This window comes from Astatotilapia calliptera, chromosome 10 (genome assembly GCF_900246225.1).
Source record: "Astatotilapia calliptera chromosome 10, fAstCal1.2, whole genome shotgun sequence".
In the NCBI taxonomy this organism is placed as follows: Eukaryota; Metazoa; Chordata; class Actinopteri; order Cichliformes; family Cichlidae; genus Astatotilapia; species Astatotilapia calliptera.
The window spans coordinates 22218934-22237913 of NC_039311.1; the positions used below are offsets into that span (position 1 = coordinate 22218934).

Below are 18980 nucleotides of genomic sequence, written 5' to 3' on the forward strand. Positions count from 1 at the left end.
ACCTCTTACGTGTCTTCTCTCACCTCTCCTATTTCACTCCCTCACCACCTGCTATACTTCCTTTTTGCTCCTCTTGCTGCCACTGCACTTGCGACTGGGCATTGCCTCAGAATGTCTGGAAACTGGGCAGCCAAACAGCAATGCATTTGAGAGACAGGAGTGAAAACAAAGCTATTTATGCCATGTTATGCATTTAAAATGTAAAAAGTATTGGTTTTGATCGCACCACAAACAGTAAAGCAGCCAGTTGGGCATGAAAGTCATACATTGTGGTGTCAACCACTCGTTGGCATTACAATCCTTTGACTAAAAGGGAAGGGATACTGTACAGTCATGCTGCGAGGAACACAGAGAGGCTGCAAGTTTCAGCTTTTAGGCTTGCTGCCTGTTTAACTGTGGATTTAGCATTCGATTTGTTTGTTGACGAGGGTATAACACAGAGGAAGAACTTTTTTCAAAGAGCTTGTTTGTTGCTTAGTGTATTGGAAATGTTGAGCACTGGTTGCGCACTCGTTTTGTTTGTGAGCAACACTAGCCTCAAGCAGAGAAAGTCAGTCATGCAGTAATTTTGACTGTTGTGGGCTTACTTTAGTACTTCAGAAGTCTCCATAATGACATCTAGGGCTGATCCAATATCCCCGCAATAATACTGGTATCATTTTATCAAAACGTCATATCGCTGTATCATTGCTATAGCAATGCTAATTCGCACAACAATGAGACCAGCCCAGGCATGTCTGAGAGCCAGAGCGGCCTCTGATGGCAGTTTAGTTGCTAAGAAGGGAGCTACTTCAATAACCTCCAGCAAACCACATTATGCTGCAAAATATGCAAGAAAATTGTTCCAGCTACAGGTGCAAACAACAAACTTGTTTCACCACTTGAGGCAAGAACACACACTAATGAGTACAGTCAGCCTACGAAGGAGGAGATACTAGCACTAGTTATACTCCATATGACAGAAAGGGCAAACAGTAGGTGGAAAATACTGCTGTGGTTACGTGGTGGAAAAACAAGGCTTCAGGCAGCTGGTTAAAAAGCTCAAACTAAAATGTAACATCCCAGGCATAGATAATATTTTTCAGTTTTATTAAATGACAATATCGTGCAGACTCCTGAAGAGTTACAAGGTTAGGCTACTGTACTTTAGATATTGAAGTGTTTGTCGGTGATGTTACAATTCCTTAAAATTTCCAGGGAAACAGGCTAGGCCTTAGGCTGTGTCACTGGAGATAATGTTGTTGTTTCTCCTGCTGGCACCTCGTTTCAATTACGAACTGTGTCATCAGTGACAGAAGCTCATGGGAAAGAAGAAAGGAAAATGCTCTTCATTTACTTACACTTACACCTGTAAGTTGCCTGCATCAATAAAATGTTATTACAAATTTAATACCTTGATATAAAGTTTGACCTCTAATTGACATTGCTAAATTCTGGAACCAATACCTTCATGATATAACATGCCAATTATAAAAAAAATAGTTGTATAACAGTCAAAGGCAGAAAGAAAGAAGCACATTAGCAAAAGTCTGAGACATTGTGAAGTAAAAGCTTCATTTGCTTTAGGGAGTCCCTCTTTTGCATTATGTAATCTTACTAATGCACTAGATTTCTATGCAGAAAAAGGCATCATTCATCATTTCTCATTCATGTGCATCTTTGTTCTCAGAAGCCACGATGTCCTCCCACACACACACAGAAAAAGGCAAAAAAGAGGACTATTCATCTAAGAATCCTTATATAAAAGGTTCCGCAAACCAGACACATTGTATTCTGCAGAACTACAGTCTGCTTAGAAACAGGATGCATTTTAGAAGATTGGCACAACCAAAGAAAAGCCCAGCTCCAGACTCGAATATCACGATTACTGTAACGAGGCCTTCTTGAACGTCAGGTACAAACAGTATCCTTGTGTATCTGCGAAATTTGTGTGTGAAATCCTCAATTTACTTTTAACACTGCAGCCATCGCTGAATGCTTGAAGGCAACATGTCAGCACGTCAATTATTTGGTCTTCAGTCAAGGTGACCTGAATCAGAAAATATGATAATCAAACACGGTTGCTGATTCCCTGAAGACTCAAGCACACAAGTAGGAAAACCTGCTGATAAAAAAATGCAAAAAAAGTTAGTTGATTAATATTTTTATCATTTGCTAAATTATTGAAGTAGTATTTCTTATTGCTTGTTTAAGTGTAATAGTTTATATATTTGAGGGCAAGAATTTAGCAATGCACTTCTTTTTTTAGACGCAGACTGATGGAAGCTGTCAGTCACAGGGAGGTGTTGGAAGATTGGGTGGGAGGAAGGTCGGAGGGCTGTCGGCATCGATCCGGCATGTCTCAGTCTGAGCGGTTGACTCTCTCTGCCCATTTCAAACAAGGTGTGGTGGTCAGATTAGGCGTGTGTGCATCTGTATAGTATTTATGTCTGATCACTATAATTGCATTACTCTGTGGTGAACAACAAAGTCCTGATTAGGCATTTTATCACTGAGATTCACTGGTGTGGTTGTTATGCTGCGGGCATTCAATAGATAAATGTTAATGAGCAAAAATCACTCAGCAGTTTAGAGGGAGTTTTAGTTCATTAACTTCACAAAAGGTGTATGGAAGATGGATTACTGCAAAGACCAAAAGTCTGTCGTAAGTGCTTCAATATTAAATTTAGTGTTAGAAATACAAGTGAGGCAGTGGCTATATTATTTTCCTTTTATTATTTAAGTATGTACTAGATGAGAGTTTCATTCAATACCGTATAGAAATTCAACTCAGTTTTATTTATATGGCTCTGATTCAACACAAAGTCATCTCAGGGCGCTTTATATTGTGATGAAAATATAAGGCCTTTGGAAACTGCAGCATATTCAGTATTATTTCATTAACTGTGTAGCCTTACATGTCATAACTGTTACCTTTGACAGAGGGAAAAGGGAGTCTTTTTGTAAGGACACGTTACCATTAGGTTGTGAGCCCCTGTGGTTTCTTCCATTACTAAAATGGCCCGGGGTGTCTTTGCTTCTAAAAGCTCCATGGCGGATGCTCTCCCATCGGACCGGCTGCCTGAAAGCCACCAAAGGGTCACATTGAAATGCATGTGTGGCACAGTAGAGCTAGGTACAGAAAGAAAGAATATTATGGAGGTGGGAGCGGTTAAAAGACAAGCTGAGGAAACAGAGAGAGCTAGCGCGCCACAGAGACACCAGGCTCGATGCCAGGAAAGCGAATGAAAAGTTTTTCACAGTTTCAACGTAATGCACAGGTGCTAATCTGCAGCCTGATGACTCTTGGCTTCTGTCAGCCCACAACTGTGGTTGAAGCATCAACAGCGTTATTTGCTTGTGGATGTCTGTTCTTTCTGCAGGTGCAACGGCAAATGGAGACGGGACTCCCATTACTGGCTGATTATTTTCCATTTCATTCTTGTACAGCTTTTCATCTTCATGCCATTATGTTGTTTATGTCATCCATTATTAACAAGTTTTGTGAAACTTTATCTGTCTAGCTGCTATTAATCTAGGATACAACAAAAAATGTGTTCAGAAAAGAAAAAGCAAACAACTACAGCTGTGATTGGAATACCACTTTTAAAAACAAGGTTATTTAGAAAGGGGGGTTCTCTAAGTTGCTAGGGTTGTTTTCGTTTACATACAGTGATCAGCGCAATGCACAGTTTTAATATGAGACAGCGTCAGTGGTAACTCAGGTAGCTTCTGTGACCCAGACTCTACCTGTGGCAAACAACATAATCAGTGCCATTTCTAATTCATTTTGACAGCAGTGGCAGCAGGTCACTAAAGACTTCATTCATATTCAACTGCCTTCCAAGTACCAGCTCCCCATGGTCAGAGAGCGACTGAGAGGGAGAGCACATTCACAAGCACCGTTTCTTTCTTTCTTTTTTGAAGAGAGTGCTGAAATAGCTGAATTATAGAGCTGTATTAATACTAAGTCAGTCGTCTCCAGATCAATGTTGATTATTATCAACTATCATTAAAAAACAAAATACTTAATGCACTCTAATCGCAGCGCAAAAACCACAACCATAAAAACAGATAGGTCTGTGTGAGTGTACGATGGTTTGTCTCTTTTATGTGGAAGTCTTTGGCAAGTCAGTCACTCCTCCATTTCCACCCCCCCCCCCCATCCCCACCCCCCCATTTATGGCTAAGCCCTTTCAGTTTTTACCACCTTGTCTCTTTGACGGAAATCCTAGTGGGACAGGAAAACATGGAAACCTCAGCCAAGCGTGAGAGTTGGTTTTCTACTCGATTAAACTGGTTTCACGGACGGCTCTAGAGTGATATCGATTAACTTGATGGCCTCGCTGCCCTGAAGCCAACACAAAGTTGTGAACTCATCAAGTAGTTGAACAAGTAATACATTGAACTTTCATATTAACGTATGTGTTATTACAATACATCGTTATACTGACCATTGATAATCTACCAACCAACTGAACCCATCCCTCAAAAAACTCTTGTATTTCTTTTTTCCTTTAACAAATGACAGGAACATTTAAATCCTGTAATGCAGGTAAAGTGAGAGCGCCATCCACAGTTTGATTTTGAAACATTTAAAAAAAAATTATGCTCACACACTGCTTTATTAGCTACACCTTAGTCCTTCTGTTACCTGCTTTAATTCTTCATGGCCTCGATTCTGGAAGGTGCCGGTAACATTGCTGCAGATTTTTAGCTGCACATCCATGATGCAAATCTCCTGCTCTACCACATCCCAAAGGTTCTCTGCTGGGTTGAGATCTGGTGACTGATGCCGTATGAGTACAGTGAACTCATTGTAATGTTCAATATCCAGTTTGAGATGATTTGAGCTTTGAAACATGGTGCATTGTACTGCTAGACGCAACAGAAGATTAGCACACTGTGGTCATAAATGGAGGCACATGTTCACCAACAATATTCAGGTAGGCTGTGGTGTTTAAATGATGCTCAGTTGGTAGTAAGGGGGCTAAGCATTTATCCCCCACACCATAACCCCAATGCCAACATCCTGAATACAAGATACAAGGCAGCATGGATCAATGCTCTCATTTTGTTTTTATGCCAAATTCTGACACTGCTGTTCAAATGTTGAAGCAGAAACTAAGAATGACCAGAATATGCAACAATCTAATTTTCAGTTGTCCAGTTTTCCTTTGACGAGTAGTTATTTGAGTTATTGTTGCCTTCCTATCACCTCACTGCAATCTCATCCAGAGATCTATGCTCATTGGATATTTTCTCTTTTTTGGACCATTCTCTGTAAAACCCACAGATGGTTTTTCATGAAAATTCCAGTAGATCAGCAATTTCTGAAATACTCAGACTGGCCCATCTGGCACCAGCAGCCATGCCACATTCAAAGTTGCTTAAGTCACCTTTCTTCCCCATTCGCATGTTTGCTTTGAACTTTTGCAGGTGATCTTGACCATATCTGCATGCCTAAATGCATATGGTATCTGGCATGTAATTGGTAATTAATGAACTATTTGGATGTATAATGAATTAAATGCAAAGAATAGGAATGTCCAATATTTGTGACCCTTTTTTCTCATATTTGTATTTTAGCCTATTAAAATATACCTAAATCGACACAAACAGAAATCCATAAGATTGGCTCATGATATCTCTAGTATACATGACATAAAATAAATAATTATTAAATAGTTAGTAGTAATGAATAAATTAGCAAGAAGCACATTTAATTCAGATGTAAAGATCAATTCCCCTGTCTTAAAAAAAGTTGCTGAACTCAGCACATTAGAAGAAATCATCTCTTTGTATACATATTAAACAAGTAACTCCTTTTCTTGCTTTGTGGCCAAGAAAAATGAGCAATTAATGTCCCGTTTGTGTCTCCTAAATACTTGTGACAGAGTCCTGTTGTATTCTTTACCTCCTTAAATTGGCTCAGTTAGAGGTATTTACACTCCATGTGTGTGTGACAGAAAGAGAAAAACACTAAGGTAGAATAAGAGAGAAGGGATGAGAGAAACAGGAGACCGCAAGAGAGCAAATGAGAAGCAAAGACAGTCAATCAAACGATTAGTAGATGGAGTAAAAATAGAGTCCATCCGACAATCACTAAAAGTTATCTGGCGCACACTTTAAACAAAAAAAGGCCTATTTTTCCTATCTTGGTTTGGAGTCTTTGGCAAGATTTTCAGATTTTCAGTCATCAGTATTTCACACATTTTCAGCATCGCATTTAAAAATTTGCATACTTGTTCCTGCTATTTAACTCCTTACAGTTTATTTTTCTATAATTCTTCTGTAATTGAAGTACGCAGTAACAGGATAGCACCTAGACTGGCATATCCAAATGTGTGGTTCATTAGTTCTTCACATATCTTTGTAAACAGAACTAGAGCAATATAATTAGCTAGAACATTTTTACTCTCCCTGAACACAGTTGGAGTTGTGTCATCCGAAAAAACTACAAATCCTGCATCAAAGTCAAGCAATGCAGAGAGTGTGGTGTTAATATGATGCGGGTTTGATGTGTGTCTCTTCCTTCTGTGCCAGACTTAAGCGTCATATCGTTTTCCAACTCACTCTTCCTTTCTTTCATCTTTATGCACACACACAAGCATACATGCCAAACCACTCTGTCACTCTAGTTATAGCTGCTGAAACTTTTCTTTTCCAGAATAAAATCTTGGTAGACTCCTGTTAAAGGTCCTCTTTTCTGAATACATTTTTATTCTCATTGTCCCAGCACAGCTTTTGTACAATGCGTCATTATTCATTATGACCAGTTTTATTCTTCATCGCAACCTGAACTCTGTTAGACAAGCTTCTCTGTAATTTCTTTAAGACATCGTTCTTTAGAGTTTTTGAAGGACTTTCAAAGTACTTCTTTGACGTTTGGGTGCCTTTTGTTCTATTCTGTGCCGAGATGACCCCCCACATTATTGAAGTCCAGGCTCTAGGGAGACCAATCCATGACTGATTGCGTTCCATTGTGTGTTTTTCCATCCAGCTATGCTTTTACTACATTGGCAATTTGTTTGACATCGTTGTTATGCTGAAAAATGAAGCTGTTAACAAAGAGATACTTTCCAGATGACATTATTGTTGGATTAAAATCTGATGCGTTTCTGCCTTCGTAGTTCCATCAGTCTTAAAACTATGACAGAGCATCCACTGTGTTTTACAGATGGCTTTAAACACTTGCTGTTGTACCTCTTGCCAATTTCAAATATGGGTTTTTCACTCCATAAGAACTGTTGCACTGATTTTCACTAAAATTCTTCTGTAATATGATGTGTGTCAGCCTTTCCTACATCTACACACACTGAGACTTTCTGATGAGGCTTTTATTTTCTTATTCATAAGGACATGACTTCCAGATTCTGTTAATCTGCTGTAGATTTGTTTTGGCTTGACACATTTTTAAGGATATCTTGCACACCATACTGAGATATGACAGGTTTTTGGCATAGATCTCTTTTGGAATCACCTCGTTGGTGCAAAAATAACATATTTTGCCTGATTCAATGTAGTTGACTTTTGGGTAAATAGGATATCCTAAAGAGAGTCAGAAATAGGATTATCTTTAGGATAAATATTTATTGTTGCATATAAATATATGCATCTCCAGGATGTCCATGCCACAGATAGTATTTCCAAACTCGGAGGCTGCGGCAATCAGATGTTGAGTGGTCTCAGCATTATCTGAGCCGTAGTAGACAGTTTGGAGTCAGCTTAATCAATCTCCATCCATCCAGTTTAGAAAAGCTTCACCTTCAGGGTGTTCACCAATACAGCCAAAAAAAGACATCCTTGGTCATTACACTTTGACTTTTAGCCAAGATGATCCTTTTCTGCCGGCAATAACAGAAATGCTCTTTTCAAAGATGCAACAATTTCAGCTGTAGGCTGTTTGCATCCGATTAAATCCACATTTCAATCGAGTGTAGCAGCAGATCTGATATTTTATGCAAGATATGAACGTGGAAATGTAGGACACTGTGTTGCCAACTGTATGCAGAACAAAACCCTAGGCGAGCTTTGGAAAAAAAAGCAGGCATCTGCGATTTTTTTATACAATTTTTGCATAAATTAGTCGTGGGTGAGAAACTAATTAAGTCATTGTTTAAATGGAGTGAACAAAAAGTGCATCCCCGGTGAGAAGCTCAGCATGTAAAATCAATTATTTGTGCAACAGCTACTCAAAGTGCAACGCAGCGGACTTCTCGCTGAGACAGGCTGGCTGTGCATGCTGGAGCTTCAGGGATGAGCAGACTGATGACCGCAGTCACACTCAGCGCATTCTTCACAGATTAACACCAATACAGGACTATATATAGGCAAATATTAACTACCGTGTACTGTAAAAACTGTAAAAACTATGCAAAATTGAGCCCACGGAAAATTTAAGAGGAAACAAGAATAGTTAGCAAGCTATTCATGATACAATGTCATGTGGAGACAACTAAAAAGGAACATTTTTTATCCTTGCCATACAAGTGTAAGGATGATAGTGGCTCACATTATATTTTTAAATCGAGTGATGATGTACTTAAGTATATCTCAGGTGTATTTATATGTAATTTGAAGGCTTTGTGCAGCACTTTGGTCTTTATAAACGGAAGAAGATGGATGGATGGAATGATAGTTATTAAGACTGACTGACAGGTTATTATGATTAATAATTATGACCCAAACAAATAAGGTTGTAAAAGTAGACATTGTCCAATGTCTATTTTCTGTAAACTGTCATCTTAGAGGAGAATTTTGCATTTCAGCCTGGATTTTCCCATTGTTATTGTCATGGTTGGCTGTGTGGCAGGCAGGCAAGCAGGAGTGGTGGATCCAAAATGCAGGACTCAGACACAGAAGTTCAACTTAAAGCGCAGCTTTATTGCTGGGAAAACCTCTTACTAAACTAAACTCACCAAAGGACAAACAAAAACGCTGGTGGACAAAACACTGAAGCAGAAATACTGAACTGGAAACAAAACACTGGTAACACGGAGGCAAAACACACACAGCTTGTTGAGGGTACGACGCAACACTGACTCAGAGAAACACAGGGACTAAATACACTGGGAAGTAACGAGGAGAATGAGACACAGAAGGAGGGCACAGCTGGGGGAAATTAGAACTGACGAGACAAGCAAAGCAGGACACATTCACATAAGACACGGACCAAAGTAAAACAGGAAGGATCACACAGAGACGCGAACTTGACACAGTGGAGACAGCAACTAAGAAACACAGAGACATAAACCATAAGGCAGAGGACTCTAAGAACCGAGAGGCACAGAGGGGAACTCAAACATGCAGACACAGACTTACACAGAACAGAGGGGACATAGAGAAACATGAAGGGCAAGGGATCGAAACTAGAAACCATAGAAACTCACACCAAGTACAATAATACAAAAATCACAATGAACTAAAACGCTGGGTCAGGAGACCCAGGACCCTGACAGTTATGGCTTTTCAGTCAATCCAATAAACCCCATTCATGTAACATTTGTGCAACATAACATTTTCCTAAACATACCTGTACCCATGGAGCCACATGGATGGGGGAAACACCTGGAATTCTTCTTTAAGCTGTACAAAAGTGCTCAACCAAGAGTGTTGTTTTAGCTGTCTCACATGCCTCCTGTGTAGCCACTTCTGTGGGATTTTCTCATTTCTCTGAGCCTTAAAAGTGTCATAACGACCTAGACCAAAGCATTCAGTTTACAGTAAGATTAGGGAACTGATCAGGGAACCATCCCAAACATCACCTGAGAGCAGTGAAAAGGGGAAAAGGCAAGAGAGAGGAAGGGAGAGAACAAAAACCCCCAACCCTGACAGAAGGTTAATGAACTTTGCCACAGGCGTCACGTAGACAGCATTTTCTGCAATGTGAAAGACTGTGATGAGTGTTTTTCTTTAGGCCTGGACTTAGAGGAGCACCTGTCCTCTGAGAGTATGCAAGGCTTCCGAGGTTGTTTTTAATAGAGATCATGTTGTTAAAACCCCGAAAGGTTTTGCTGAACTCTTTGTTCTTGTCAAACTTTTTATACTAAGGTGTTACACACTATCTTAAAAAGGTTGATTTGCCTGAGGTGCACAAACCTGGCATGAGTTCAATTTGCGCTTGTTATCTTATTTTTTTGCTGATGGGTTTATCACCCCTTGATTCCCTAGTTCTTTTCCCTCCTCCTCTTACATGTCTCCTCAGTTTTTATTTCTTTCTCCAGTTTTCTTTGCCATTTCCCTGACTCTTTGTTACCATGTCACTCTTCTTTGTGACTTATCTTTCTTTATAGGTATTCCTTCCAAGATGAGGAGGACATGTTTATGGTGGTGGATCTGCTTCTGGGCGGAGACCTGCGCTACCACCTCCAGCAGAATGTGCACTTCTCAGAGAGCACTGTCAAACTCTACATCTGTGAATTGGCTCTGGCTCTGGGATATCTCCGCGCCAAGCGCATCATACACAGGTAAGAGGTGTTTCTATAAACTGACATTTTTATAACTCAATATATAGTTTTTTGTAATTACCTTTAATGATACAGTTAAGGGTTTGTTGCCCTCTGTCTCTTTAAAAATAACAGGACGGAAATAGTCTTCAGCACGCGTCCTCCTTATGCTTCCTGCCTCATTTTTCACCAGAGCTTGGGCATTGCGTACTCCTCTTTTCTCCTTGGCTGTTTTCATCCACATAGTTTTCTAATACTGCTCCACCACAGGGCAAGGTCAAGATGTCTTGACATTAAGGTCATCCCTGACACAACAGTTTACCCTCTGCCAGAGACTACGGCCATTATCAAATGCGCCAGTTCCATCTACAGTGGGGCAAAAAAGTATTTAGTCAGCCACCGATTGTGCAAGTTCCCCCACCTAAAATGATGACAGAGGTCAGTAATTTGCACCAGAGGTACACTTCAACTGTGAGAGACAGAATGTGAAAAAAAAATCCATGAATCCACATGGTAGGATTTGTAAAGAATTTATTCGTAAATCAGGGTGGAAAATAAGTATTTGGTCAATAACAAAAATACAACTCAATACTTACATAACCTTTGTTGGCAATAACAGAGGTCAAACGTTTACTATAGGTCTTTACCAGGTTTGCACACACAGTAGCTGGTATTTTGGCCCATTCCTCCATGCAGATCTTCTCGAGAGCAGTGATGTTTTGGGGCTGTCGCCGAGCAACACGGACTTTCAACTCCCGCCACAGATTTTCTATGGGGTTGAGGTCTGGAGACTGGCTAGGCCACTCCAGGACTTTCAAATGCTTCTTACGGAGCCACTCCTTTGTTGCCCGGGCGGTGTGTTTTGGATCATTGTCACGTTGGAAGACCCAGCCTCGTTTCATCTTCAAAGTTCTCACTGATGGAAGGAGGTTTTGGCTCAAAATCTCACGATACATGGCCCCATTCATTCTGTCCTTAACACGGATCAGTCGTCCTGTCCCCTTGGCAGAAAAACAGCCCCATAGCATGATGTTTCCACCCCCATGCTTCACAGTAGGTATGGTGTTCTTGGGATGCAACTCAGTATTCTTCTTCCTCCAAACACGACGAGTTGAGTTTATACCAAAAAGTTCTACTTTGGTTTCATCTGACCACATGACATTCTCCCAATCCTCTGCTGTATCATCCATGTGCTCTCTGGCAAACTTCAGACGGGCCTGGACATGCACTGGCTTCAGCAGCGGAACACGTCTGGCACTGCGGGATTTGATTCCCTGCCGTTGTAGTGTGTTACTGATGGTGACCTTTGTTACTTTGGTCCCAGCTCTCTGCAGGTCATTCACCAGGTCCCCCCGTGTGGTTCTGGGCTCTTTGCTCACCGTTCTCATGATCATTTTGACCCCACGGGATGAGATCTTGCGTGGAGCCCCAGATCGAGGGAGATTATCAGTGGTCTTGTATGTCTTCTATTTTCTGATGATTGCTCCCACAGTTGATTTTTTTCACACCAAGCTGCTTGCCTATTGTAGATTCACTCTTCCCAGTCTGGTGCAGGTCTACAATACTTTTCCTGGTGTCCTTCGAAAGCTCTTTGGTCTTGGCCATGGCGGAGTTTGGAGTCTGACTGTTTGAGGCTGTGGACAGGTGTCTTTTATACAGATGATGAGTTCAAACAGGTGCCATTCATACAGGTAACGAGTGGGGGACAGAAAAGCTTCTTACAGAAGACGTTACAGGTCTGTGAGAGCCAGAGATTTTCCTTGTTTGAGGTGACCAAATACTTATTTTCCACCCTGATTTACGAATAAATTCTTTACAAATCCTACCATGTGGATTCATGGATTTTTTTTTCACATTCTGTCTCTCACAGTTGAAGTGTACCTCTGGTGCAAATTACTGACCTCTGTCATCATTTTAAGTGGGGGAACTTGCACAATCGGTGGCTGACTAAATACTTTTTTGCCCCACTGTATGTTGCTGTGTTGATGCCTTACTTAATTTTCAAAATGCAAGTCAAGTGCTTTTCAGGCAGAAATATCTGCTGTTATGGCAAAACCACAACTCAGAGAGCCAATAAAAGTGTGCCTACTGCCAAATGTTATTATTTTAAGTTGCTGAATAACTCAAAGTGCATGAGATGTTCCATTATTGGCTAACGTTTGCTGCCAAAATACATTAAGTACATTGAGTGTGCAAAATGTTAAAAAAAAACTGCCTTACTCGTGACATAGTAACAGACAACAATACAGCAACCCTGTATCATACAAAGAACTCTCTTCATTTACCCGGTTTATGCTTTACAGGATAGTTTTTGTACATTTTATGAATTAGCAGTCCATGAAAATTAGCTATTAATAATGATGTTCACTGAAGCAATGTAATGTCTGTATTCAGAACACCACTTACTGGGAATCCACATTACCTGAGTTAATTCCCACTGACTCAGGCCTCTGTTTAGTGTTTCTGTCCTGAGAACAAGCTGTCTTCCAAAGCGGACCTTAAGGAAGGCAGCCAGACCCACTGTCTACACCAGATTGATGGAAAAATTTCCCATATAAAAACGGTTTTGATGATGGCTCAGCAGAATAAATCATCTTTTACCATTTTTCATTCATTGATTTTAGAGGGCACGACAGGTTTTAGATTGCGTGTCGATGGGCACACTTGATGAAATCCAGACACTACTGACTGACAGCAAAAACAGTTGATAAAATGCTTTCTGTGTATATTGGTCTTTAAAATTACTCCTCCACTCTGATGTCTGAGCAAAGACACAAACATAGGAAAAAGACCTTCTCAGATCATGACTAATAGGAAACATCACTGTAACAGAGAACACTAATTTATCAACACCCCCAGATAACAAATTACACCATTTAACGTTAAGCAGGCTACTTGCTCTTGTCCACGCTCTTAAACCTCCACAGGAAAGAGAGGAGGAGAAATAAGTGGGACGGATTAATAATTTGCTTATTCATTCAGCCCATTGAGGGTATGAATATTTAAATTATGTTTTCTATTTCAGTCCTGGAGAGGACAGACTTGCCAGTTGATGCGCAGGTGTTGGGGGCGTTTGTTTAGATGGAATCAACATCTTTTCAATCTGCATTCATTAGCTTCAAATAGGAAGAGGAGCTGAAAGTAACTCTCGGCTCATCTGTATGGAAATTGAATATATAATTTCCTCACTCAGACGTGGACGCGCTGACTTGGGTTCGCCGAGCGAATGCGTTTCAGTGGACGTTTGTGTGTGTATGCACCTGTCTATATGGGTATAAATACGAGACATACAGATTCTCTTTCCGTTGGTCTTTAATGATTTTGATGATAATTAGGGGAGCAGTGATGATAATGGCATTAATCACATGCAACACGATCACATGTTAATTATGTCATTTACAAGTTTGATCATGCCAGAGGTAAAATACGCATGGCATTAGCTTCTTCCATATGATGGCTGGATATCAGCATACGGTACTGATGCTTCTACACACACGTGTGTATTTATATCGTTGTGGGGACATCTCATTAACATAATGCTTTCCCTGGCCGCTTACCCTAACCCTAACCATCAAAAATGAATGCCTAACCCTGATCCTTACCCTAAACCTAACCATAACCTAATTGTAACCCTGACACTAAAACCACATTTTGAGTCTCAAAAATGCCTTCAAACTCGTGGGGTCCCCACGAGGGCTGTTTGTCCCCACAGGTATAGTAAACTACCAATTTTTGGTCCCCAGGAAGATGTTAATACCCGTGCACACACACACACATACATACACAAACCCCTTTACTATTACATATATTATTTAAGTTATTAGTTGGTAGAACATTAAAATTTCTCGGATTGTGTCTAGTTTGAGTTTGTGTTGCAGCTCGTATGAGCAAATATATTGTATGTTGTTATAATGTTGCTGGAACGACACAATTCTACTACAACAGCAAAAAGCACTGGACACCAAGCAGAGCTCTTTGTTTGATCTCGTGCACGAGGGAGAGAACTGTGACGAGCGCCGTTCCTTCCGCTCGAACCCCAGTCACTCTCGTCTGTTCCCTCGTAACACTGCTGTAAACAAAGAGTACCTTGTCTGTGTGTATGTATAGATGTGTGTGTGTGTGTGGTCAAGATGTGACCCTGTGAAGACTCCCCAAAGCTGGTGCTAGGAGTCCAGCGGTCCACCTAAACAAAGGGCTCTTATACTTAAATAGATACAGAGTAGGTGTCCTCCTATACCATAAATCAGTAAGAGAAGGTACGACCTCTCTCATGACCTTAAGATATGTCTGTATGCCAGAGTGCTCTGGGAGGCACACAGAGTCTTTGCAGACTGCTAAGGATCAGACCTCTATCTTTATGCAATCAATTATAAAAATCTAAGCATATATGAGAATATATTTCTAAGCATAAATGACAATCCAACAATATAAACCTAACATATTTATGTTTGTTTTTTGAATCCGCAGCCAGTCAGATGCTTTCCAGATTGTAATGCATGGTGGATGAAAATCTGACAGTACTTTTATGTATTCATAATTCCATCCATTTTGAAAAGATCTCCAACACTACATGCTGAAAGACAGAGCCAACACCGTTTTACTGTTCCACTCGCTGTTAGATTTCTCTCCTGACCTCCTCTGTTATTATTACACTAATAATAATCACTAGTGAACGAAAATTTTCTAATTTGGATTCATGACTCCATATGATCTTCAGTCCAGTTCCTGTGCAATTTGGCATACCTCAGTCTTTACTTCCTCTTTCCCTTCCTCAAAAATGGCTTCTTGACAGCCGCCCTTCCACTGACAGCATTTCTGATGAACCTTTGATGAACCGTACATGGATAAAGAGCCAATGCATCTCTCAGGTCCCGTGTCAGATCTCTGCTGTGATATTTTACTGCTTTTTTCTTAAGATCTACCATAAATAGGCCTGGCAATTTGCCTTCCACTTGTTTTCTTACATTTTTTGAGGACAAACCGCACACACTGTTTATGATGCTAGCTCCTCGGGGATCACTTTGTTACAAAAATACAATGTGATCCCTGTAAAACGATGTTATCTTGGGCATTTTTCAAACTCAACTAAAGAAATGAGAAGAAATTATATGGGTTTTTTTTTTTACATCAGGCTACTAGAAATGAAGATACCATTTAAAATGAATTATTTGCTAAGATGTCCGCTATGTGTAAACACAACACTGGTTCATCCATTGAGTTTGGACCTTTTTTTATGCTTGAATGATTCATAGGTCAGTGTTAAGTGGCTTAACAAGCAACAAAAAAAAATCCCCTCGCTTTGAAAGACCTTCATAACTAGAGAACTATTGATCAAGAATTACAAGAAATTACAAGAAAGTCTGATTCCTTAGAAGCTGAATAATGACATTATATTGATAACTAGATAATGGGAGGTGGCTCGAGGCTTTTGCATAGTGTATGTAGGTTTTGGTGTGGTTTGAGATCAGGGTAAATGTCTTTTATGCAGTTATGTCCCAGTTATATTCTGGGTACCATAATAACGAGACAACAATGGCAACATCAGCAGACATATCTATGTAATTTTCAATAATGAGTCCTTGCACGGTATAGTTTGCTGCTATATGGAAACAGGAACGGTCCCATGGGAACATTCAATCTTAGCAACAGTCTTTCAGCTCATCCTGTAAGGAGGGAAATTAGTTCAGTGTCATCAAGGGACAATAGAGCAACCTCTGAGCATGAAACACAAAGTGGAAATATGTTTAATGGAAAATAATATTACCTTAAAATAGACTTTGTAAGTTTGGTATTGCATATGCTATTACAGTACAGAGGTACAGGTGTTGAACAGGTTTTTAGACATGGAGCCATAAAACAGATTTGTACAATAAAATGAAGATGACACAGCTTATTCAAGTATGAGTGCTTTAAATTTCATTTGTCAGATATACCAATTCTACATTCTAGATGGTCAGATCTTGCACTACTACATCACATCCTTTAGACATTAAACTGAAGCGGGAACTGTACCCAACTACCTGATACCTTTTACTTCTACCTTTTACTCCTTTATTTTGTTTTTAGTTCAGTATCACATAAAGCAGTTAAGGGTATTTTTGCAGTTAAACAACAAAAACTCTCTACACACCTAGGCTTGTTGGAATATGTGTGTATCCATACTATGACTAGTTCAAAAGCACATATATAGTATATACATAGTGCTTAATGTGTTTATTAAGTCACCTGTCATAAAAACAAGCAAGCAAAAATATTTTTGAAATATGTCCAAAAAATTATTTAAAGCAAAAGCTTATTCAATTTAAATTTTTATGCCATACTTTTTGCATTTTAATTAAAAAACTAAATAATGGGATTTACTAGTCTATAGGCTTTATGGGCCATTAATATTTCTCATTTTCTGGTTCTCCTATATCTTGTAAACCTAATTCTGCATTGCTTACTGTTTAACATAAATCTCTGTGGGAAGTCTGAATTATTTACATTAGACTGAGTCTCAATTATATGACATCTTCAGAGACTTGACAAATCCTTCCAAACAAGTGGAAAGATAAATGGCAAGAATGCGGTGGGGGACGTGTGTGTATTTGTTTGTCCGTGTGTGTGTGTGTTCTGTGGTTGTTTACCTCATCCCATCCTCTTTGACGTCAACAACAATTATCTGTGCATCCTCGGGTGCATTTCAGTGTTTCTTGGAATCCTCATAATGGAAAAACTTACATGTTGTCAACCAGTCTGTGCTCTTAACGAGTCAATATGTTGCAGTCAGGAAACAGACTGCCCATTAAAGTCGTTAAAGGATTAATCGTTTGGCTTTTTTAAAAATGCCTTTTAGGACTCCCCTGAGTTAAGTTTTTAAAGTGCATTTATTGGGGTTTTAGCCTTTATTGTGTTAGGATAGTGGAGAGAAGACAGGAAAGCCCACAAGGGAAAGCATGCAGGCCAGATTCAAACCAGGCCTCTGCTTTAACACTATGGGTCACCTACTCAACTCAGTAAGTTAAACCCGAGCTACATGCAAGTTTAGTAAATAGTTACTTGACATTCAAATGAGGCATTAAGTTCAAAGGTTCTTCAGATGCTCCTTTATTTTGAAAGGGTCCCCACATGAGGCAGAACCACATGTTTGATTTGACAGAGATTTGGGATCGGCACTAGGCTTACACTAGCTTGTGACCCCTTGAAGCTGGGTTTGTGTCTCATCTCAGTCTCAACTGGGGGACTTTTTGTGTGTTAACCACTACAGCGTGGAGCCACAGCTGTGCCAAAGTTGCTGAAAATTACAAGCAGTGCATGAAAACAAGCACTTATATGGTAGAACTTTAATAATATGCTATAGCACTGATTGCTGCTGCAGTGCATGCAATTATGGATTCTTTTATTAAAGTTGTCTTCATTTGCTATCTGCACTGCTTTTTTAATGTACTGAGAGATAGCAATGTGACGAACTCTGACTGAGTGAGACTGGTAGTGCAGTACATTCATCTTAAGCAACTGTAGTTGATGTTCTCTTTTCCATTTCCATCATCTTACAGCATCCGAATGTTGAAGCTTCACAAGGACACTGTTCACTTTTCTATTAAGCTTACTACAAAACTCTGTCTGTCACACCTAATCACATCTCCTCATTTCAAGGCAAAAGTCTAAATTGCATATACTTGCATCATCAGATAGGCGTGGAGCTTTTGATCAGATTGCCTAATGGCAGCCAGACTGATATAGAATGTGATGATTTATTAGCTAAGCTTGAGCCAGAACCCCACCAGGGTACCAGCTAGCTGCATTTTGAGTTTGCTGCTCACCACAATGGCAACGAGGTGCTGGACAGTGGCTTTGACAATGCGCGGTTTATTAAAGGATGAACAGGAGGGTTTGTATTCAGGCCAGCATGCGTTTGCTGCTATGCCAATTGGCCAGGATGGCAGCAGAGGTTCATGGACTCAGTTAAAGGGGTATATTTGAGTGATTTTTGGGCTGTAGTCAGTTGGTCACCACCACATTTTTTTTCATCAGCCACTTCAGTTGCCCATTGTGTCCTCATGATAGCTACAGTGCACTAGAGTGCTGGGGGGATTCTAATTGTTTTGGAGAAAGATCCAAACTACAATATTGGTACATTTCGTTTGACCAAGTCACTTTTTAACTTGCAATAAGATTAACATTTTATGACATGAAACATTTTTGCTCCTTCTAATCCGGGAGGAGCACCTTTCTTTCAGACAATCTGTGCAAGGGGAAGGAGCATCTCTCACTTGCTGTGCAGCACGCTGGAGGATTGTGCTTAGTGAAAATGGTGGAAACAACTAAATTTTCAAAAGTGTGGCTATACTTAAATATAATCAATGCTGACATTACAACAAGAAATCTGCACGTACATTACATCCTGCAATGCATGTATGGAAAAATTCATACAGGTATGTACCTTGGCTCCATCTGATGCTTTCATGGATATGCCTGGTAAAGCTGTAAGGACCATTAATATACAGATGATTTCTGTCATTCATATAGATAACTTTAAAGTTAACAATACAGTGCTCTAAGACTAATAATACA

The 18980-nt window shown here is 39.9% G+C and overlaps 1 protein-coding gene across 2 annotated transcripts in view; it reads left to right on the forward strand.

Annotated features, from left to right (window-relative positions):
• The window catches only part of stk32a (serine/threonine kinase 32A), a 67886-nt gene that overhangs the window by 11587 nt on the left and 37319 nt on the right, over positions 1 to 18980 (forward strand). For both annotated transcript variants that reach the window (XM_026181893.1, XM_026181894.1), the window contains exon 5: positions 10275 to 10448. In XM_026181893.1, the coding sequence (XP_026037678.1) occupies positions 10275 to 10448 (174 nt within the window). The remainder of the gene's footprint in view (positions 1 to 10274; positions 10449 to 18980) is intronic.